Source organism: Amblyomma mixtum, chromosome 2, assembly GCF_055824585.1.
Source record: "Amblyomma mixtum isolate Tamu chromosome 2, ASM5582458v1, whole genome shotgun sequence".
In the NCBI taxonomy this organism is placed as follows: domain Eukaryota; kingdom Metazoa; phylum Arthropoda; class Arachnida; order Ixodida; family Ixodidae; genus Amblyomma; species Amblyomma mixtum.
In genome coordinates this window covers 279,830,102-279,851,754 of record NC_143013.1, presented here as the reverse complement: position 1 = coordinate 279,851,754, position 21,653 = coordinate 279,830,102, and the positions used below count along the sequence as shown (strand labels likewise).

At 46.9% G+C, this 21,653-nt stretch overlaps 1 protein-coding gene across 3 annotated transcripts in view; it reads left to right on the top strand.

Annotated features, from left to right (window-relative positions):
• Nos (Nitric oxide synthase) overlaps positions 1-21,653 on the top strand; it is a 317,570-nt gene that overhangs the window by 23,716 nt on the left and 272,201 nt on the right. Inside the window, exon 1 of one of the 3 annotated variants that reach the window (XM_089574125.1) lies at positions 3,338-4,618. The exons of the other annotated variants lie outside the window; for them this stretch is intronic. Coding sequence (XP_089430251.1) covers positions 4,473-4,618 — 146 coding nt within the window. The 5' untranslated portion in view covers positions 3,338-4,472. Of the gene's footprint in view, positions 1-3,337; positions 4,619-21,653 lie in introns of those variants that run through there. 3 annotated transcript variants of the gene reach the window in all.

The window sequence follows — 21,653 nt, the reverse complement described above, 5'->3', positions numbered from 1 at the left end:
AGAAAGGCACCAACACAGATTTTCTCCCAATTGTTAGAAAATTCCACCAGTGGCAAATGTCTTGCGTTAAGATAATCAAGTAAATTTGAAGACACTTGGAGAGAAGCAGAGAAGCACACTATATGTGAACGCCAGAATGATTAACAGACTTAAAATTGAGAACGTAGCAATAAAAGAGAAAATTTTGCTCATATGTCGGGGGACTACACCAGGAAGAAAAAAAAAAGAAAGGCAAAGAGCAATGCAAATACATATATAGTGGCTTTGAAGTGGCCGCACGTGAAAAAACCCACGCTGTCTTCATGCCTGAGCAAACGGTGGAATTAAATACGTTGTAGATGAAAGAACAGCTCGAAAAAATTAACCACGGCTATTTTGAGCTCGTGGGTGGCGTAAATTAAATATTTCCCGCAGACGGACACTTCCATATGTCGCTAAAATCAAAAGCTGCAAGTTTCTGACAACTCTGACCGCTCTCGAGACGTTGCCTACAAATAATTAGGCTGCAAATAGCGTTTCAAAATATATTAATTCGAGTACGGCGAATTCCATTCATCCCTGCACTGCATTGTAGAGATAGCAACAGAAATACAGATCGCTATTAATTCGTAAAGATACGGCATACTGTCCTTTTATATTCCGCTGTAAACATTTCATTTATTTCTTCGCAGTTCTGTATTAACTTCGTCCACTGTGTCTTTAGTATTTCCTAACAGCTTTTTTTTTTTTTGTCGCCAAGTAAACTCTCTGACAAAAATACTGAAAACGAGTCTTTTTATGCGTAGTTCTTATATATAGCTGAGTTGTTTGAGGTGTTTAACTTTACCATACCTTTAACCCTCACGACGACCTTAGTTATCCTGTCACTTAACTTAACATGCTAGGCTAACAACCAGGCATACCTCTCCTGTACTAATTAGTCTCTCTCCTCTTCTGTCACTGGCAGTTATTCCCAACGTTTGCAATGTCGATATGATGCCACGTGGTTCTTTGGGATAGTGTTGAGTATATACCTCTCAATCGGCGGTTACGTTTTATTGCCGCGTCATTTTGAGACAGGGCCTGCTTTCGAGACAGGCGGGAAGGTGACCGTTGAAATAGAAGCGTGTCAGTTTACCCGTTTCGACATCTGACGCACCCGCTTGCCAAAAACACCTAAAGGTGTCGCAAAGGCTGCGAGCCATTCACCAGCTCTTAGTATACGCCAATTTCGCTTCCCAGAGTACAGAGTGAGCTTAAAAAGATTGAGCATTCCTGGCCTAGCCTGAACACTTGGCTATCCATTCCTTTACTGTGCTTTTTTAATAGTTCCTAATACTTGTTTACTAGGAGCATTAATAGCGCATACACCTCTTACAAAGCTATTTAGCGGTGCTTCCGAAATTTCCGAGGCTTCCCCGGTGTCCTACACGAAATTTCAACACCGAATAATTGACCCTTTCAAAAGAATTGACTAGTAGATTTCCGAAGTCACCGGCTTATAGTACTACAAACAGTCAATACCAGCAACGAGCTTCGCGTTACTTCTTGAGTCGATCTGCATTCGCAGCACATAGTAACTATGCCTGACCACTACACAGACGCTCGATGCGGTTCGGAAACATTAGCTACATTATTCAACCACCTATAGTGCTATAGGCCTACAGCTGTTTAAATCAAGTTAGCAAATTAAATGCTCCAATAGTTTACCTGATACAGTCAATAGATCGATTGACAGTCACCGGTACATAAGTAGCGAATGAATGGCTTTAATTTTCATATCTTTGACCTGCACATACTTATAGTATAGTATAGTCGCGAACAGAAGAATATGGACCTCGCTACGGTGTTCCACCTCTTGTCTTGAATTTGCTGCCTTTATGCGCAACAGCACGAGCGCCATTTAACAGCACACGTATCAATCATCCATCAAGTTTCGCTAGATGACCCTTCAGAAAAGTTTGAACGTCAAAGCATGGCTCCTATTTTATATACGCGACTGTACGTGGAGAGCTACCAGTAGCTGCTTACCGCACAATCTATTACCTCTCTTCGGCCCGGGTTCCCGACTGTTCCAAGGGGCTCTGTTGAGTTAGTAAGGCTACAGCTCAATAGAGCTGTACAGCAACCTTCAGCAGTTTGTTGACTGCTACCAGGTGGTTGCCCCAAGCTACGTATGAATGATAATCTGACACGGTTTTTTTGTGTTGCGCAAAACATAAAGCTGTCGCTTCAATAAATTCCTGAAACATTGTCGTTTTTCTTTTTTTTTTAGAGGCAAACGTTCCTTTTAATCATCCGTTATTGTATCTTTAATATGCGCCTGTGCTCACCCAGTGGTCAGCATATCCGGCTAGAACGCTTATAGGTGCCAGCAGGGTAGCTGCCAAGCGCCGACCGCATAACTAAGGCGTTCTGTGGTGACGACCGACATGAACGTGATGACTGTGAAATATTTTTGTGAGCCAATAGGGATCGCTTGAGAACACTCTAAGAGTGCTTACACGTATTCACCCACATTATCTTCATGTTCTGTCTGACATTTAGTAAACGATTTCACACCAGGCTCAATCGTAGTAGACGTGTTTAACAGTTGCCATTCCATAAACGACAACATGAGGATTTCCTCAACGAAGCCGTGAACTCTTACACAGTGTGACCGCATTGCTCTGAAACCGCTTCTCTTGCCTTCAAAGTCGCCACATATCACGCAATAACACGGAAACCGGAAGCAAGGGGCGGTTACGATTCCACGAGAGTAACAATAACAAGGCTGACTAGATTTTTGCATGACTGGAAACAATGGTCTCTTCTAATCATCTCGTCAGAGCCTCCTTAGCCACGAAACGTTTATAACATGTGCCACTGAGACGCAACTCAGGACAGAAGGTTCGTCCCTGAAAGACGAGTTCGCTTAGCACCTCCTGTCTCCTATGGTGATCGCCTCTTGAATATGCAACAAGGAAAAATTCGGAACCCTAAATAGGCACTAACTCTGTCTGTTTATACGAACCTAATCATTCCCTTGTGTTCTGCGCTGTTCGGATGAGCCTAATTTCCTTTCTCACCCTTTCTCAATCATCACCTCGAGGACGCTTTCTCGAGAAGCCATTGCCACATCAGCGCTGGCGAGAAAGATGGCCGCCTCATTAAAGCGACGACGCTGCGACGCCCTCTTGTTTACTGGCGTAACGGTCTCCGCGTGCTATTGCACACACAAATCGTAAACACCAGGTAGCGCAACCGCTTGGCGCCATGCGCAGGTAGGAACTTTGGAAGTAAGGCTGGTATAGGCCTCCGCCAGCCGTTCCCCTCCCCCCTCCGACTCCACTCTCCGGCGCGCACGAAGACCACGGTCCCTGTCGGCCTTGACTTATGGCCGCGAGCTGGACGCCGGCGGGGGAATTAGAGAAAGCGAGAGCGCGCTGTTGGCCCGGCCGCGGGAGCAACCGGTCGCCGGGCAGCCCCAGCGCGAGACACGCACAACACGTGTGTTTAGCCGCTCGCGCACGGAAGGCCAGCTCGACCCGGAATGCCAGTTGTGGCGGCGGCCGTGTCGCAAGCGGCAAGCCACCACTAGTCCCCCCAGACGCGCACCGCCGAAGCGTACGCAGGGAGCAGAAGACGTGTATCGCACCTCAGGGCTTGCGAGCAGCGCTCAAGACCGCGCCTCCTTTGCTCCTCTGCGCCACCATCGCACGCTGTGCTCAGTGACGCCTTTGTGCTCTGTGCCGTGCTTTCCAATGCTCTTTTTTTTTTGCGGGGCTTAAACTGCGCTTCGGGTACCTTTGAACCAAGTCGCTGAATGCACCCGGTTGGTTGCCGACGATGTCCACTGTCTGGACTGTGCACGTTGGAAATGCTGCCTGGAAAACGTAATTGTGGCTTCCCCGCAACTCCGTTGTCGGCTGCGACCCCCTGCTGTGCACAATAAGTGTCCCTCCCCGGTGTTACCCAAGAAGAATGAGTGTTCACCTAAGCTGTCAAGGTGCTTGAAGTGTTGACAATACCAACTACTGTTTCGTTTTCACCTTGGATTACTCTACTCCTTTTGAAGGCTGTTTGCGACACGGCGTCTAATCCGTGCTGCCAGACCGTCCGTGATTACAAACAAGCATTCCCGCCCCTTTTTCGTCGCTCTAAGTAAGAGCGTACGGTGCGAGATAGTGAGTGGGTGACTTGGGAGTGGTCATGTCGTAACTGTGTTGGTGTGGCACTCTGGCTCCCAGTTGGATCATCTGTGCTGTCAGTTCGCAGAGGCAGGCTCTAGCCTGCTACCCTCCCCGGCACCAGCGCCCGCAGCCGTGCGAAGTAATCTCCATTAAACGCACTTCCATAGTCCGGGCCTGTTTACGTAACTGTTTGCCACTGTAGTTTGATTAAAGCTCCGTTTCGAGGTGTAGACGCAACACCACTAAGAAGACATCTGCTGCGCTCGACTGCCGTAACACGACACTCGGATAGCGTCACCGCGTGGAGGAACGTCTTCAACTATGGCGGATATGATAGTTCCAAGTGCCGGTGCAGACACTGTCGATCGGGCTTGCCCAAACATGCAAAATCCTGCCTCGGTCGAACCAGCGGCGAAGTCACCTGAGAAAGAAGAAAGCGGCTCGCACGCCAAGGCAGCTCCGGAAAGGTCAGGGCCTTGCATTACTTTTTTTCGCTTTTATTAATGTACTCCAATACGTGAAAAAAAATATCGTACCAGCTTAACCTAACGAACCAGTCGCGTGGTTTTTTTTAACAGCGAATAGATAATTCATGTTCATTCGTACCTTGACACATTTCTGGTGAGTGAATTACGTGACTGTGCAAAAATAACTTTTCTCATTACACCCGCGTCCTGTTAACTTTTTCACTCCATAGTACGCAGGCTACAGCCTTAAACAAAGCACTTTGGTATGGAAGCTATGACTGTGGTTGAAAAATTGAAAATGAAACGGAAATAGGTTCGATGGCTTGTGAATAACCGGTCCGAGCCCAATTTTGCTTCTCTGTTTTGTGGTATTTTTATCAGGGACAGGAGGGGGGACCTTCGGAAGTTCAATTCCGAAGCCCTTTCGTGGCCTTGGAGTTTACGCGATCAGCATTTTTAACCGATGTTCTACGTTCCAGAATGACAGGAAGCAAAACAATTACTTTGTTGTGAAACTGGCCTTACTCTCGTGGTCACATGAGTTCTGCAGTAATTTTTGTGCTACTACATCGCATGCGAAAAATGGAGTGGCCGTTGGAATTCACTCGCGATGAAGGGGTTGTTGCAAATTTTTCTTTGAGTCTTGCGAGCTTCAAACTAATTGCCTACTACGCTTCACCAAAGAAAATGAAAAGAATTGCTCTGCTGTTTGCAAAACTTAAGCCCCTTTTATGCCTTTCCCTAGTGAAACGTTATAAATTAAACGTATAGTAATTAGAAGCGACCTCCACCGCAAGGGTCAAGAAGAATTAGTGAGACCGTTGCTTTCAACGACCAAGCTATATTTTGCAAAGAGACCTGTGAAGTCAGTGGATATGACAGAAGATATAAGCAAGCATCGTGAGTTACCTGCCGAGCATGGTTTTCGGTGCCCTTGTAAAATGCTTGCTGGCATTTTGGCTTTGTGTGCAAAGAAGGTCCCATGTTTCCCGAACATGAACACCCTTCACATGATGGAACAAGACAAAAGAATCAAGGACACAAGGATTGGCAGGCTAAGTGTACACATGCTTAAAAAAACAAACAAGAACAAGACTTCGGAAGGAGCCAGGCAGACCATTTCATTACCGATAAATATAATTGGCAATCTGACTTTCGATAACTAGAGCTCACAGTGATCACGCGCCTCAGAAACGTATAAACCTCGAGACTGCGGTGCTCAGGATTTCCGAGAGATCCAGCCGTACTGCCCATTTCCATCCCCTTGAATGACCTTCTTCATTGCACTGGAAGCCCGAAAGCAACGAGACTTGCAATTCAATGGTAGCACTCGGGCTGGAGAGCCTTCATTTCCCTTTGCCGCAATCCGTGCTCTGGCACTCCCGACCATACCAATGAGATCGCTTTCCAGAGAACTCCTCGATTTCTCTGCTGATCAGCGTCTCTCATTGTTAGCTGTCTCATTCCGCTACACCAGGTATACAACATGGTTCCCCGTTTCCTTGCATGTCGCCTTCATTTAGCTCCCGACCTTGTGGATCACCTACGTGCACCGTTGGCGATGTAGCGCAGGCAACCCGAAAGGCGAAAAATAAAGAATCAAAAACAAGATTCTTCGCTGGTCTCGGCAATCTTTCAATCGATGAATGCACCGCGCAGTTGAAAAGCAGGAACCAAGCCTTGCAGGCATCAAGACTCGTATAGGTTGCCTGCGGCCTAATGACGTGCTCTACGGGGGCGGTTTACTCCAAACTAACTTCTCGGGCTATATACACAAGCAGCTTGTCTTCCTTCTCTCTCAGTGTGAGGTGTGTGAGCCAGCGCCGTGCGGGAGGATCGACTCCTTATTAAAAGGGAACGCATCGATTTCTCACGAGTACCTGACATATACGTGGAATACGCACGGAATGCGTCGCTGTCTCGCTCATCGTGCGCACCGCCCGTGCAGATGATGGCACGCTCAAATTATTCCACCACGGATGTCTGTCTCTTTAGCCGCCTTTTTGTTATGAGCAGCAGCTGTCCACTTTGTTCGCTGAAGCGTTGCTAAAAAACATCTTCGCTTGCACCGGTGTCTGGCGGTGGTGGTGGAAAACGTTTATTGCTCTGTTTTACAATATATTTTTTTTTTGCGGCTTCAGATGGACTCTTCCATCTTAGCCGACAGTGCCTGCGAGCGTGACCCAGCACGTAGGTAGCATAAACATAAATGATAGTATTCACTGGCGCTGTTTGTAAAGTTTGAAATGCTTCTTGCGGTTGTCGATTTGAAGGTGAGAAACGACCAACGAAAATGAACGCGCCGTACCATGTTTATCGGGAGAACATTGAATTCAGTCCCTTCGACGTCCTCTTAAGACACCGCTCATCGATTTCTTTGAGCCCGCGGTGCAACAAAACTTTTTTTTTTTTTGTGCCGATGACATCAAGACCTGTTGGCTGTCGAGGTCAAGCATGCCAGTATAGGAAGCCGGCAATCAGTATTTTAGAAAGAAAAAAAATTAAATCTCATTGTCCGTGTGCTTCCATAAGAACTTGATAGAAGTGATAATTTAAGACGAGGCCTCAAAAAAAAAAAAAAAAACGCCTATGCATCGACGACGTCGCACACTTGAAGGTAAAATGATCTTAAAATGGTGCTGCCCAACCCTTTCAAAAATTTCTTGAAGCAGGGCACAGCCTGTTTATAAAATCTATAGATACTGTACTGAAATTTTTTAAGGGAATGAACATCGTGTAAGTTTATTTTCCTGAGATATATTTGTACCTTTGTTCTTTCTACCTAATAACGAAACAATTTGCCAGCGCCTTCTCTATTTGACGCCGCCAGCCCCTTCCCTGTTACCTTATCACCGGTCGATTGGTGATAACCTACGCGTAGGAACAGCAGCGTGCTATAAACGTGCCTCTTCTGAGAATGTGTCGAATGCGCGTGTTTTTTTTTTTTGTTTTTTTGAACCTACCATCACTGTTTTCAAGGAAGCGCATGCATCAGTAATCCGTCTGTCTACCAGAGAATAAGACGCCTCAAAACAACAATGACTGACTGACGACCGAGCCAAAATGTAGTATAGGTTCTACTGAAAAGACCTTGTTTTAACCTGAGTGTTTCTCCCGTAATCCACTAAGCCTGTCTTCAGGAGTGCACTGCAAATAGAGTTCAAGAAAAGGGTGAGGAATAATGTGAGAAAAGATCTGGAGAGGTTTATGGCCATCTTCTATAGTCTTATTAAATTATACATGAAGATAACCCCTACAGTGCAGTTATTAGAGCGAATATCTCGCCGAATAATTCACTATCACGTCGTCGTTCCCCCTGTTTTGTGAGGGACGGCCTGCACGGACACGCACTTTGTGCGGATTGCTCTAACTAGCTGAAATCCGAACACGGCACGTAAGGTTTTTCTTGCTTTTTTTAATTAAATCCGCGCTACATCGCTGTAAAAGCCGCTGAAAGCATAGAGTGTTTGGAAAGCGTATATAATGCTCTCTACAACACAGCGCGTTTTCGCGTATCAGCTGTATACGTTCGCCGCACAAACCCCTCCAAGTACACACACTTGCCATGCACGCTGTTTGCCGGGGCTTGGCGGTGCGCCTTCTCATATGACGCCGACGATCCATCAGCGTCTGCACAGCGCCCACCCACACGCCCGCCCGCACATGGGCCCACAAGGGGGGGTTGCACGCTGTGTCTCTGGCATGTACGCCAACTCCGCGACAACAGCCCGGGTGCGGCAGTGAGTGAGCACGAGGAAGTATATAAGTTCCGCTGGTACTGAAAAGGAGCCTTCATTGTTGAGACCTGGAGACGCCGTTGGTACGACCCTGCCTAAGACCCAAGACTCCCCCGTCCCCCTCCACTATCCCTCACCAAAAACCTCCATCCCCACACACTGCAACGGAAGGCCTCTTGCGACAACGGCTGACAAAACGTCCGCTGCTTTCTTTTTTCCCGTCGAAACACAAAGAGGGACACTTGCTCGCTTGCATATATGCGCGCGCAGGAGACAAAGCGCGAGGGATTATAACGTCGTTCCTCGCTCGGCTGTTATGCATACAGGCAGTAATTCACTTTCCTTTCTCCATCCATGTGCCCGTCTCTCACAGTATCACAATAGACTGGGGATGAAATCGCGAACGCGCAAAGCATGTGGGTGCCTGGTCTATGTTTTTTTTTTCTTTATTCAAGAAAGTGTACTAAGGCGTTTGTTTCGCAAAAACTTCAAGTATTCCATTTTCTTTCTGCAGCGGTGACAAGATCCCAAGGGGGAGACATATACAGAATGTGCAAAAAAAAATGATGAAACAATTATGTGATCCTGTTTGTCTCGCGTTACATGGTGTTCACGCCTCACGGTCCAGGAGGAGTAATGAACAGTGCTGACAGTCATTCCGGATGTGTGAATTCCTTTGAACCTCCTACACTCTTTTTAGCGCCAAAGTAAAAGGAAGAAAGGAAGATGGCTCTCACGGGACGCAGGCGAAACGCAAAAGGTGCTCATGTACTCTTTGTCGTTAGTGCACATTTTAAAGATCCCCAGGTGGTAGAAATTATTCTGGAGCCCTCCACTACGGCGTAGCCCATGTCTGAGCCGCTTCGGGACATTAAAGCCCATAAACGAAACGAAACCAAACCAACCCAACTAATTCTGTCTGACACTCGCATCCTGTGAGAACCTCCTTTATTGTCCTTTCTGTTTTCCCTCTAGTAACTATGCTGCAGGTGTTCAAAAAGCACCAACCAGAGGCCGTATTTGATAAAGAGCCGTATGCCATTTCATTCGGCTTGACCTCAGCGTGGCGGTAGCATCAGACGCAATTAGCAAGCGGTCAGTCACAGAAATCCCGAGGTAGCGAGACCCCAAGGGGACGATAAGTTTCGCCACTCGCCGCTCGCAACAGCTCTCGCATTGGCTGCGATGTGCATCCAGTGCTTCACCATTGCTTGCATATCGCAGCCAATTCGTGAGCGAAAGAAGGTGAGACCTTAATATCGTTGCTTCAGAGCACGGAAGTAAATATATATCAGACGTACAGCCGGCCAAATCTTTAGCTGGCGTGCGTGACGGCCGCGTTTTTCGTGCTCCTGCAGCTCATGACGGAGCAAGCATGCGAAAATATCGACTATAAGCACAGTCTCACTAAGCCCACGCTGCCCGTGCTTAGCATTTAGCTTTCCGCAAGTTTCCTTCGTCGCAAAGCTCAGGAGCACAGAAAAAGTGGATGTCGCGCACGCTAGATAAAAATTTGGCCGGTTGCACGCCCACTGTTTGCCCAGTAGTCAGCACTAACGTCCCTCAGTAGCGCTAACTCGAAAACCAATGCGAAAAAACGTGCAGGTTATATCAGCTGCACATTTTCACGGCGTCTTCACCATCTACCGGTCGATTTAGGTACAGCTTGCGCATCCAGGCTTGGTACGCTTCACAGTCGTTCTGATTCACCCAGTTACACTCGTCGAACCCAGGGGACGTATTCTCCCGTCGTGCATTTCGCGTCAGTTCGGTCTTCTAGCATTGGTCACTCACATATACCCCCCCCCCCGGCTTTTAAGTGTCTGTGGGAAGCGACCCTACCATTGGGTGTTCGGCGACCAGACCTTACCATTGGCTGCAATTGAATGCAGTATGCAGCCAATGGTGAGGTGCATCGCAGCGCTCTGTCAACAGCGGGCAATCGGACCTGACCACTGGCTGGCATTGGCTGCGGTATGAAGCCAACTATGAGGTCTTGTCGCCAACCTCCCAATGGCAACTTGCATGTGAAGGCTGTACCGGGGGTCTGAAAGACGAGGCCCAAGTTGTTTCTGCTTTACCCAAAACTGCGTACACATATCTGCATGCGGCCTTCATCATGCCCTGGCTTCAAAACATATGACAGCTATGCTAAGAGCACGAATTTTAAATCCGTCATTGCGAGTGGTTATTGCTTGCGAGAGATGTTTTCATGCCTGGTGTGTAAAGGGATGTTATTGCCCTCGAAGCAGGCTTCGACACATTTGCCGACTGTCAGACTGAGCGGCTCTTTTGAAGCTCTGACCTATTTTAAAAGATACATTATGCGCGCCATTATGACCACTATTGGTAGTTATTTATTCCCAAAGTGCACGTTAAAAGATGTTTATTAGCAGGTCGAGAAATGTGTCTACAAAGCAGTCAGCTAAACGTCATGATAGCGGGACTACAACGAACATTATAAGAGACATGAAGCAGATCGTTTTATGGCAGGCAAGCCCATTTCATGACAAAGAGGGGGAAGTCATGAGGGAATAAACAGGCGTGGCGGTAACTGTCTCAGCCTGGGCAGACAAACAGAACTGCGTCGTGACGAAATGAAGAGACCTGGAGTTTCAGATAACTAGGAAAGAAAGGCTTTTATTATTACAGCGCTTAAAGCAAACAGGCCATAGAACACTCCGACAAAACACGTTGCGGGGCTAGTAAGCGATGCATTCTTTTCTTGAAAAAGTAATTCAGCGCTACATTTTCAGGCGAGGACGCAGAAGAAACTTGACAGGACGAGCGCTGACTTCAACTGTAGTTGGAGTCCTGTCGTCCTGTCATTTCCGTGTCGTCGTCATAAAGTGTAGTGCTGAATTAAGTGTTCGAAAAAAAACAACAACAACACTTCGACAAGGCTGCTATACATCATTCATCAAGGAAGGAAAGCAAAGGAAACTACACGCTGCCTCCAATGTTGCCCTTTACAAATGTTGCTGATGCACATCTTCAAGCAGCGATCTAATTCCTTATGCGACATTCTCTGATAGCAGCGCGCTGCTGACATAATGCACTCTGTCCGGATGTGAACATATATTTTTGTTTCTGTCAGTCGCACTTTATAAGCCCCCCCCCCCCCCCCCCCCCCCCTCGCTTACATTCTCCTGCTAAACTAGGATCCTCCTAATGCCTCTACTTTCTACTCTGAGTACGCGACCCGTCTGGAGCTGGAAGGACCGCTGCTGAAGCCCTTACACCCGTCAAGTGAAGCATAGCAGGTTTGCGCCAGGTAAGAGGAGATCAATGAATCGATCAGAGCTGCTTCTGCCCGATGCGAGGCCGAGGGGTTCACTCTCGCAAGTCGCTGATACCTGCAGGCTTCCGCCGGAGCTGTCAGCAGGACGCCTTTAAAAGGAGGGTGGGCGGGGGGAGTCGATTGAGTGGCCGTAAGGAAGGTCTTTCATGCGACGCCCTGTCCATCGGCGTGGCGACAGGTTATGCACAGACGGGCTCAGGCTGAGTGCCCATTAAGGTGGCCGCGTATTTTGCCAGAATGTGCGAGGGTCGGGATGATGTCTTTCGTCTAGGAAAGGTCCCCCCTCCCCACCCTTTTTTTATTTTTGCTTGTTGTTGCTGCTGAGCATGCCAAGGAAAAGCACTTTTAGCCGGTCGCACTTATAAAAGAAGTCCGTGTGCTTGTTGGTAAGGTTTCCAGCAGCATCCTAAATTTAGAGCGAGAAAAATAAAATGAACTAGTCGCCCGAGTTTTCGGTATGTTAGTCTAGGCGATGCTGTTCATTTGGGATGATGAACTGCCTGTAAGAGAGACTCGATAATCTGGAGTAATATTTTTGGCGTTTCCATCAACGCATCTCGCATTTGGAGAACAAAACTATATTGTTGATGCCAATGCCGCAGTGAAACGTGACAGAGTAAAAACTGGACGAAATTTTGCTCTACCAAATCGTTCGGAAGTAAAATTTGTATTGCGTTTCCGGTAACGTTACAAGCGCGTTTCAATAGCCTCCTGCTTGGACCATTTTTGGTCCGCAATATGTGATAAATAAATAAAATAAATAAATATCCCCAAGGTACTCAACAGGTCACTCAAGAAAGTTATTGAGTATGCAGCCAGTTAATCAACCACTTTATTAAACAGGAAATACACGCACTCACGCACTCTTCTTGTCCTTTGTGACGTAGCTGGTGTCGTTCGTCATAGATTCCGTGACGACACATTGTGCATGTCTGAAGTGCTACTATGAGCATTCAGCATTTCTTCATCGTATGGCCGACGGTCAGCGACGTCACTGATTGAGCGCAAAAGTCCGAGATGAAAAAAAATATTCTCAACGATCAGGGAAAAGGAGTACGACTTCACCGTGTCGATTTTCTTCACATCAAACTTCGAACAGCACCCCGCTCTTACAATCCACAGTCTCACTTATTATTTCCCAAGTAACTTTTGTAAAATATTTTTTTCTAATCGCCGTGTCGTTACAGTCCTACTTTTGATTTACCCGATCCGGAACGCCGCCGTCCGCTGTTGTGTTTCTGACGAGGCGAACAGAATTCACAAATCCAGAAATGAATCTTACATATTTTTATCATTTTTTAGCTTCTGCTTATTTTTCGCAGTTACATCTCTGTACGCGTTCGTTCTAAGTGTCCAAGTAGCTAAAGAAGACAGAAAAAAACAAAAAGTTCGATTCTTCCGGTAATATGTGCAAGCTTTTTTCAAGGGAAATACACTGCTTGTTCACTACCGCAATTTTCCCTCATTTTTTTAGCCACTTTTTCTTCGCTTTGAACTCTACGTCGTGTTTCTAGGTAATACTCCACATCGCACAACTTTAATCGCTGCCTTTGACTTGTTCTCATGTTTCGTGTGTCTTCACTGCCAGCTTTCTTCCGCTCAGGTGATTATCATACGCTCCGTGCCGACTCACGTCACTAATTAGTTCGCACGGTGTCCGGAATAACTAGCTTCGCGCGGTTATAATTTCCTGCCTGAGGAAAAGCGGGGTCTACAGCTCCGCGAATTCTAGGAAACTTTCCTTTCTTGATTCATTTCCGTAGGGTAGGTATTTTCCTCTCGGCGACAAGTGAGGGCAGTAATTTCTTCTCGACATCGAAGGTTGTACTTCGTTTCAACATAAGCGGAAAACAAGCTGAGCAACCCGCATGAATAAAGTGTACACTTGTGAGAAAAGCCGCGCGCCAGGAAAGAGAAATGGCAGCGTCGGAAATACCACACCGGGTTTCGCCGCCTTACATCATGGCCGTAATTTTTTCGCGGATTTAATTACCGCGCTTGATTATAGCGGCAGACAGATGGTTACGTCTGGTTTCTTTAATAATATCGTTTGCACTTCAAGAATGGATGGTGCGCGTGAAGGTAAACTCTGAAAACAACAACAACAACAACAACCAGCACAGCAAAACGTAGCGTACCAATCAGATCAATTCGACAGTTATCTTAATGGGTGGCACCGGAGAAAAGGGAAGATAAGAAGCTGAGCAGTACGAAATGACAGAAGGCAACGGCAAGCGACCGCAGCTGTTTAGTGATTCCCGCCAGTTCGCATATCTGTAATGATAGGGGCATGATAGCCAGAGCACATCTGTGTTTATTGCAGGAATTATTCGCAGGCACATCAGCAAATATGCTCGCTTGGCGTTGCGAGAAAGCCTTACGGTGCGTGTATAGCATGCAGGAATGTACAGCCGGCCAAATGATTAGCTAGCGTGCGCAACGGCCGCTTTTTCTGCACTCGTGCGCTTTGCGACGAAGCAAACTTCCGGAGAGCTCAATATTGAGCACGGACTTGGTGAGCCTGAGCATTGACTGAATATTTTCGCAAGTTTGCTCCTTCATAAGCTGTAGGAGCGAGGAAAACTCAGCCCCCACGCACGCCAGCTAAAGATTTGGCCGGCTGTACGCGAGCTTAACGGAACGCTCGCATTTCGCCAGAACTTGCGCTTTGCGAGACTTTCACTTCGCAAGTTTCAAGAAAAACAAAAATTTGAAGGGCTCTGAACTGGTCATGTGGCGCGGACACCGACACCATTGTATGCTGAGTGCAGTGTAGTACGGACGCAAGTACAACGTGTGAGCGATTGTTACGTTGCGATTTCAGTGCAAGCTGCGTTATCATTGTTACCAAAGGCTTGTATTGCCTGTTTCTAATCTACGTATTTTACTGAGACAAGTGTATTGAGCAGCACACAAACATCTCGAGCCGAGCTTTTAACGGGTAGAGAGCAATGAGCGGCTCGTTATGACATACAAATGAAGGAAGTCAAAAACAGTAAAAAGTCAGCGAAGCTAAGGAAAGCATAAAAGAATGTCTCCACCTTTTATTGTTTTTTCAATTTGTGGTGTTTATAAATTAGTAATTATGCCGAAATTATTTTATGACTGAAATATAATTGACTAAAAACCAGCAGAAAAACTATCGCTCACCGCTGGTGGTATCCAAGCCCATAACCTGTGTCGTGAATTAACACCGCAAAATTAAAAAAAAAGAAATAAAAGAGGAAAACTTCCCTCAATGCTCTCGTCAATGTCGCTGACTTTTGGCTTCCCTCATTAGTCTTTCAAAGAGAAACATGGAAACAGCTAAAAAACACGTCTTGCTCCACAGCTGAACCACAGAAATCTCATTATTACGGCGACGCGCATACGCGCGACAAATGACGGCGACGAGTTCTGCCCCCTGGAACATAATACTTAGCAATAACAGCTATAAAAAAAAAAAGCGCACCCTCGGTGTGCCGTGTTGCGCCGCACCTGGAAGAAATGCAATTCAGGACGAGACCTCTATTCGTGTTTTGCTCTCAAACATTAGATAAGCGAAAAATAAAAATCCTTCGCGTATACGCTTCTCTCTTTTACTTCTGATTTTGCGGCTCGGGAATGGCCAAATAGAGACACGGACAGAAAGAAGAAAGCGGGAGAGGGCGGGTGGTGGGGCTTGAAACAAACACGCACCCCATCATCGTGCACAGGTGCGCGTGCGGAGTTTTTTCTTCCCCCTATTTTTCCTAGAGAAATAAGATTACGCGACGTCTCACGGTATTGAAATTCGTTACTCCTCAAACTCCCACCGCCTTCACCATTTCCTTCCGGAGCAGCGGCTGTCCCACCCAGACCTCCAGCTAGGAATCAGCCAGCGAAAGCAGCAGCATCACTGCGCTACACCATCATCGATTCGCCTTTCGTCAACCAGTTCGTATGCGCGCACTCCGCTTCTTGTTTACTCCGCGGCGAGGTTCAGGACGCCGCCTTACGCGCGCGCGGGCCACGGATGTTTCCGCTTCGTAGAGGCTGAGCATGGCACGCGAGCCAATCATGTTAGCGGTTCCTTTCTCTCTCTCTCTCTCTCTTTCTTTCTCTCTCCTTCTTTCTCTCCCCTTCTGCTCTGCCCCTGTTTTGCCGCTGCATATCTACAAGCACGATATTTGCGCTTGCACGGGAAGACACCGCGTTTGCATCGTGGCATCGAGCGCGTCACGCTACGATACGCTTCGCCTTTCGAGACGGCGAGTCTTGGTGCGCGTTGCAAGATATGCGATGTAATTTTCGTCCTACGGATCGTATTAGCATGCATTGAAGGAATAGGCTGTATGAGAATGCGCAAGATGTAATTTTCGCGTAAATATGACTTCTGATGGAAAGGAGCTAGGTATACGAGGTTGATTGAATGAGTTTTTTCTCTCCTGGGGTTATGACTTTTCCATTAAGCGATATAGCTGAAAGACGTCTCGTCCGAATTAGAGTTTTGTATAATGTCTTTCCCAGGAACGTACCACATTGCGCCATGATCTCCCGCAGCAGTATAACTTTGCTGGCAACATTGCACTATTCTCTATTTGTCGCTGTGGGAAAGTGAAGGGGGCTAGTCTGTCTCCCCCCTCGCACGTTTTCCCCACAAAACTTTTGGCTGTGTATAGAAGTGAAATGACACCTCGACGGCAGGCGCTTTGCGTTCGACGAAATGGTCACCTGTACAGTGCGCCGTTCCTCAAAACCTTGCGTCATACTCAGCCTCGCATTATTCTAACGCATAGGACACGACGTCATTTGTATTTCATGGAGATATCAAGCAGTTCAGACAAGTACACTTTCCGCCCTCGATACCGAAACGATCACACTGCTTCGTGAACAACGTCCTGGGGGCGAATTCGGGCGTGTTTTCCAATAAAGTTTGTGTTGTGCTCTGTAGTTACGAGCGCTGTGGCCACCTAATAACCGGTATCGCTTGGCTAAAGGCTGCTCAGCAACCTTCTTCCGTATTCTTCTAACTGAGCTAGTGCTGTAAACAGGCCTCGACTGGAACATTCATCTAGTTGAACTGAGAAGTAGGGTGAGTTCGGTCAAAGCATAACCAGAACCGGAAGCACACGCATCACCTTTTGCGGCGAAGTCATTCCAGAAATACAAGAGCTTGCCTCCCGTTAAATCCAGCCCACTTTTTTTAAAGACACAAAGGGGTGAGCATGATAAAAAAAAAGACAGTTCCTAAAACAAGGCGCTCATATGTATATAGCTGAGAATGTTGCAAACTTTCCCACTGTGCGTCGCAACTGGAAGCTTCCGCGGCTTCGCATTAACCTGCGGTCTAGACATGGAACGCATACAGCCAGCAGTGCTAGCTTGTATCACGTGACCAACCTTTTCCTTCTTTTCCGTCGCCTTCTCTGAAGAACTGGAGGGAAACGTGCTGTTCGTATATAGCGTCCCGCTACTGGTCGACCCAAGTCGATCGGGACAGGGCATGAGCGACAGGTGGCGACGCTTGACTGGACGGAGGAGGAGGGCGAAGAAACAAATAAGTAAATAAATAAAATAAATCGGAGACCCCGGGAGCAAGGATCACTTTTCCTTCCGCTGCCTTTCACTTTAATCAAGTTCTCCCGCGGACGCCCGATCGACTCCAAGACCTCCTTCGTGCACACTGCGTACTGCCTCCATACAAGCCCCTTTTGAGTTCCCCTCCTATAGCTCCAGTCTGGCTCGACGGCGTGCCACCGAGGAAGTCCGTTTACTGTGTTCGTGCGTGAGTGTGTTAGGGCTGGCGTGCCCACGCATATGAGTCAGCACGATCGGCTGTTTGTAGGCGAGTTCCCAGAAACGCGCCGCAGGTAGAATAGGCACACTGCCATGCAGAGCGGAAGTGGCGCACGGGCACCCTCCGTAGCCTCTCCGCCGTCTCACTTCGTAGTCTCATTTCGTAGTCTCTCTTTGATCTTGTCTCCGCCATCCGCAGGCTTCACTTCTTGCTTTCACCACCCCGGCGATGAGTGTGTTCGGGATTCACTGCCTTGAGTACGTACAGAAGTTGTCGGAAATATAGCGGTGAAACCGTGCTTGTGGGGTTGTTGCGAAGGGGTCTGAGTGACACTGTACATGTTCGGCTGGATTCATTCTAGAGCGAAAATCGCATAAACGCTTGAATGACTAGGTTTTAAAACACTTTCTCGTATTTTAGTTTTCAAAGCAAAAAAAAATTAAACTGAATGAGCTACTTTTGGCCGCAGTGCTTACACCCACACCGACGGATGTTTCTGTCGCATAATGTCGCGCACCTCTATAAACTTTCTGCCTGTAAACTTCCTTTCTTATAAACTTTATAAACACACGCACACGCAATGATGCACACTAGCGTAGAGGGCCGTCCGCAGAGAAAGAGAGAGAGATCTGTGACCGATCTATTTGCGAAAGGAAAGGTATTGCGCACCAAGATCAACATCCGGGCCTGCGGCTACGGCGAGACTGCATGGTACAACTAGAAGCCGGAGGGTTTACATCGAATAAAACACGTGAACTACGACCTCCACTGAAATTTTAGAGAGAGAAAAGAGGCGCCCGGATGCGGCTAGACTGCTCCATTAAGAGCTTCCGATGCAAACAGACGTCCGAGTTCGTGCTATTCTTTCCCTAGGACACAGCAGTGCTGATCCTTTTCCGAAATAATACTCTGGAACCAACCACTACATGTGCGGCGATTCTATAGTCTGTACATTTGTCGTTTCACTTACCCCTCCACGACCCCCCCCCCCCCCCCCCTCAAATTCTGCCCTGGGCATGGCTGGTAGTAATGCTTTGTTCTTTCCAACTCCTTTTGCATATTTCTGCCTCTATTATAACCACGCAGAACCCATAAGTCGCATGGTCACGCAACACCAGACGTCTTACAGACGTCTTACAGACGTCAGATGCGATAAAGAGCCGCCCGCGGTCAGAAGACGAGAACTAATTTAGGAGAATTACGAGCGTTAATATTGCTCCAAGTCCAGTGTTGCAAGAAACACCGACATGGCTCAACAACAATTTATTATCACTGAACGCAAACGTTGAGAATGCATACTATAACAGGAGAGGACACTATAACAGCAGCATACTGCGAAGAAAAGTGCTCGTGGTAACCGCAAAGCTATTTCAATATAGAAGGAAACAAATTATCAAATATCAAAGCTATTATTTGATATCACAGGTGTTGTATTTCTTGCAGTAAGTGCGCATTTACAAATTACTATCTTTTCGAAATCTTGCAGTTCTTGAAACGTCCCGTGTCATTCCTCCAGCGTTTATTCATGACTTACGCTGTATGCAATCCGGGCACAACCGTTTTCCGGCAGATTCCCAAAGAAATTAGCAAAACATGTCAGAAAATGTTAACACCGAAACACGAGGTGCTTTTCTTCGGCTGAAAAGCGCATAAAAATTGATCGCGAGTAGTACGTTGACACCATTATTATCTCGCACGTGCGTGGTGACATTTATGGCTGTTTGTAAGCTTTTGATACCTCCCTGTTATTCGGCTGCTATCAGAGCATAATTCTGCTGCGTTAATATTAAAAACAACAAGGACCAAGTGCCACCATACATCAGTCCTTTTCGTCCATCCAGCTTATTACCGCTAAGAGGAGACGCCGCGGGTTTGTCAAGGTCTTTCAACAGACGAGCTATAACGAACAGGGCGTATAGTGCTTGATGACTTCTCATAACACCAGCGGCTGTTTGACTTTTTTCTCCCTTTTTGATCAGATTCGCTGCGCCGCAATTTGCCTAATTAATAGCGCCATGCCAGCGCCTCTTGTTCAAACAGGGGCGCAAAAAGCAAACCCGCCCCTTAATCTTTGTCAAAACCGTTTGCTGAGGCGACGGGCACTCGGAGCTTAGCGATAATCTTTCTTCAAATATTTACCTTACCGTTCTCTGTTTTCTTTCTTGTTATGTCGCTGAGTAGGTTTCTTAGCCGAAAGCAGGACTACCTCATGCCTGCTGGGCAGCTCTTCTTTTTTTTTTTTTTGTCCACTCTATCTCCGCATAATTGTTTTTTTTTCTCTTTCGTCCGGCTCCTTTCCTTTGGTCTCAACCGAGTCGGCAGCACCTACCAACCCGGGTTCTTACCCTTATTAGATGTACTCGGTTCTGCTGAGAATCGTAGTTCGAGTTAAAAAGGTCTGTTCTCTGGTTAGGACCCAAGTGGCATTGTTCCTGTTTGCCGTAGTAACTTCCTTATTTTCTTTGTCCGCCTTACGTGCCCCACCCCCCCTTTCCTACCGAATAGCAACGCTGTCTTCTCAAATAGATTGGCTGCGACCCACCGCAAGGGCAGAGGATTCAAAGAATTCAATTGAAACGGTGACTCAAAGGGAATTCGCCAAGTTTCGCTCAAGCGCTGTTGCTATGTGCTGCTCTTGAGCAATAGTATACGTCAGCATATATGGCAGGTTAGGAGACATTAGAATAATATATTAAGATGTAGTAGCCATGCAAAGTTTAATAACTGCGCTATTGAAAGCTCATTATATTGGTCTTTCATACTGGTTACTGACATCTATTGGTTTAGTAGATCCAGTAAGAGGATCACTATGACAGCATACCAACCGCGGTGGTTTAATGGGTGGTACGACGATCGACTTCCTAGCCCGTAGCGGTGGAGGCCACGTTTCAATGGAAACGAAATACAGAAATGCCAATATACTGTGCAATGTCAGTGCACGGCAAAGAACTCCAGGTGATCAAAATTGACCTGGAGCGCTCCAATACGGCGTCTCCCAATGTCCATGAGCAGCCTTTGGGATGTGAAGTCCCAGATATCATACCATTGAAGGAACATGCAGTCCTTTTCACAAATAACGACATTTCGTCAATGACTCTTCATTTTTTCAGGAATAAGCCAGCTGGGGGGGGGGGGGGGGGGGGGGGGTGCAGTGCGATAACGATTCTTTCAAGCGCCGATTGCATAATGCATGGGTTTAGTATAAACCTCAGTTTTGTAGACTTCTTCAGAGTAAGCGGACGCATGAGACCGGCCAAAAACTATAAACTGTGTGTATGCTGCTCCATCACGTCTTCCGGCATCTGGTGAAATTGAAATTCTTCACATCGTTAAAGATGATGAAGTCGCACGCGCTTAGAGCTAACGGCACAAGCCTTGCGTCATTGATGAAGTGCTTCGTTCATTGCGGTGATGTATGCACATGAGGCATCGTTAAAAAGAGTGAGCGTTCTTCCTACGCCTATATCTGTCTTGCGATATCTAAGGCTCCAAGCTCTGCGGAAAAGCTTCTGCAGCTTTAGTTTACTTTGCGTGCTGCGAATATTGTTTTTTTTTTTTTTGCTCTGTCGTGCTTCTGAGAGCAGAACTATAGAAAGTAGAAACTGACAGCTTGGACTTCTCTGTGTCGCTGGCAGTAGCTGGGTTGCGGGGGTGGGGAAGAGTTGAAAGAAGACCCGCCTACCTTGGGCGGTTTTATGAACCTATCAATCACGCATTCAGCGTTTCTGTTATTCAGCGTTTTCGTCTCTGTGGGGCACGTCCCCTACCATTCTTGTCGACCAGGCATTTACGCTGCCCACCCTTGCAATTCTTTTTTACACAGTCTATAGACTTTCCATTGGCTTTTGTCGATATGGTCTATAGGCTTTTTCTAGACAATGCTTGCTTGATAGGCTCTGACAATACAAATCCTATAGATAGTCATATTGAGAATATGTAGATTTTTGGCCATACATTTTTGGTCGAGTGTTGTCTGCAGACAGTCTATAGACTATGAATAGACAAAAAGTAAATATCTATAGCAAGCATTAGAGCAAATAAGAAGTCTATAGAATGTCTATAGATAACTTTTATAAGGGCAAATGGCACTTTTCACCGCTTTTGAGCCGTAGTATACCCACAATGCGCTTTACATTTCGCTCTTCTGGTCAAGAAATGGCTGCCTACCCCTCGGCACCAACGTCAAGCATTTCAAATATTTATGCTCAAAGTCAGTCGCATACAGGATCAGTTGACTTA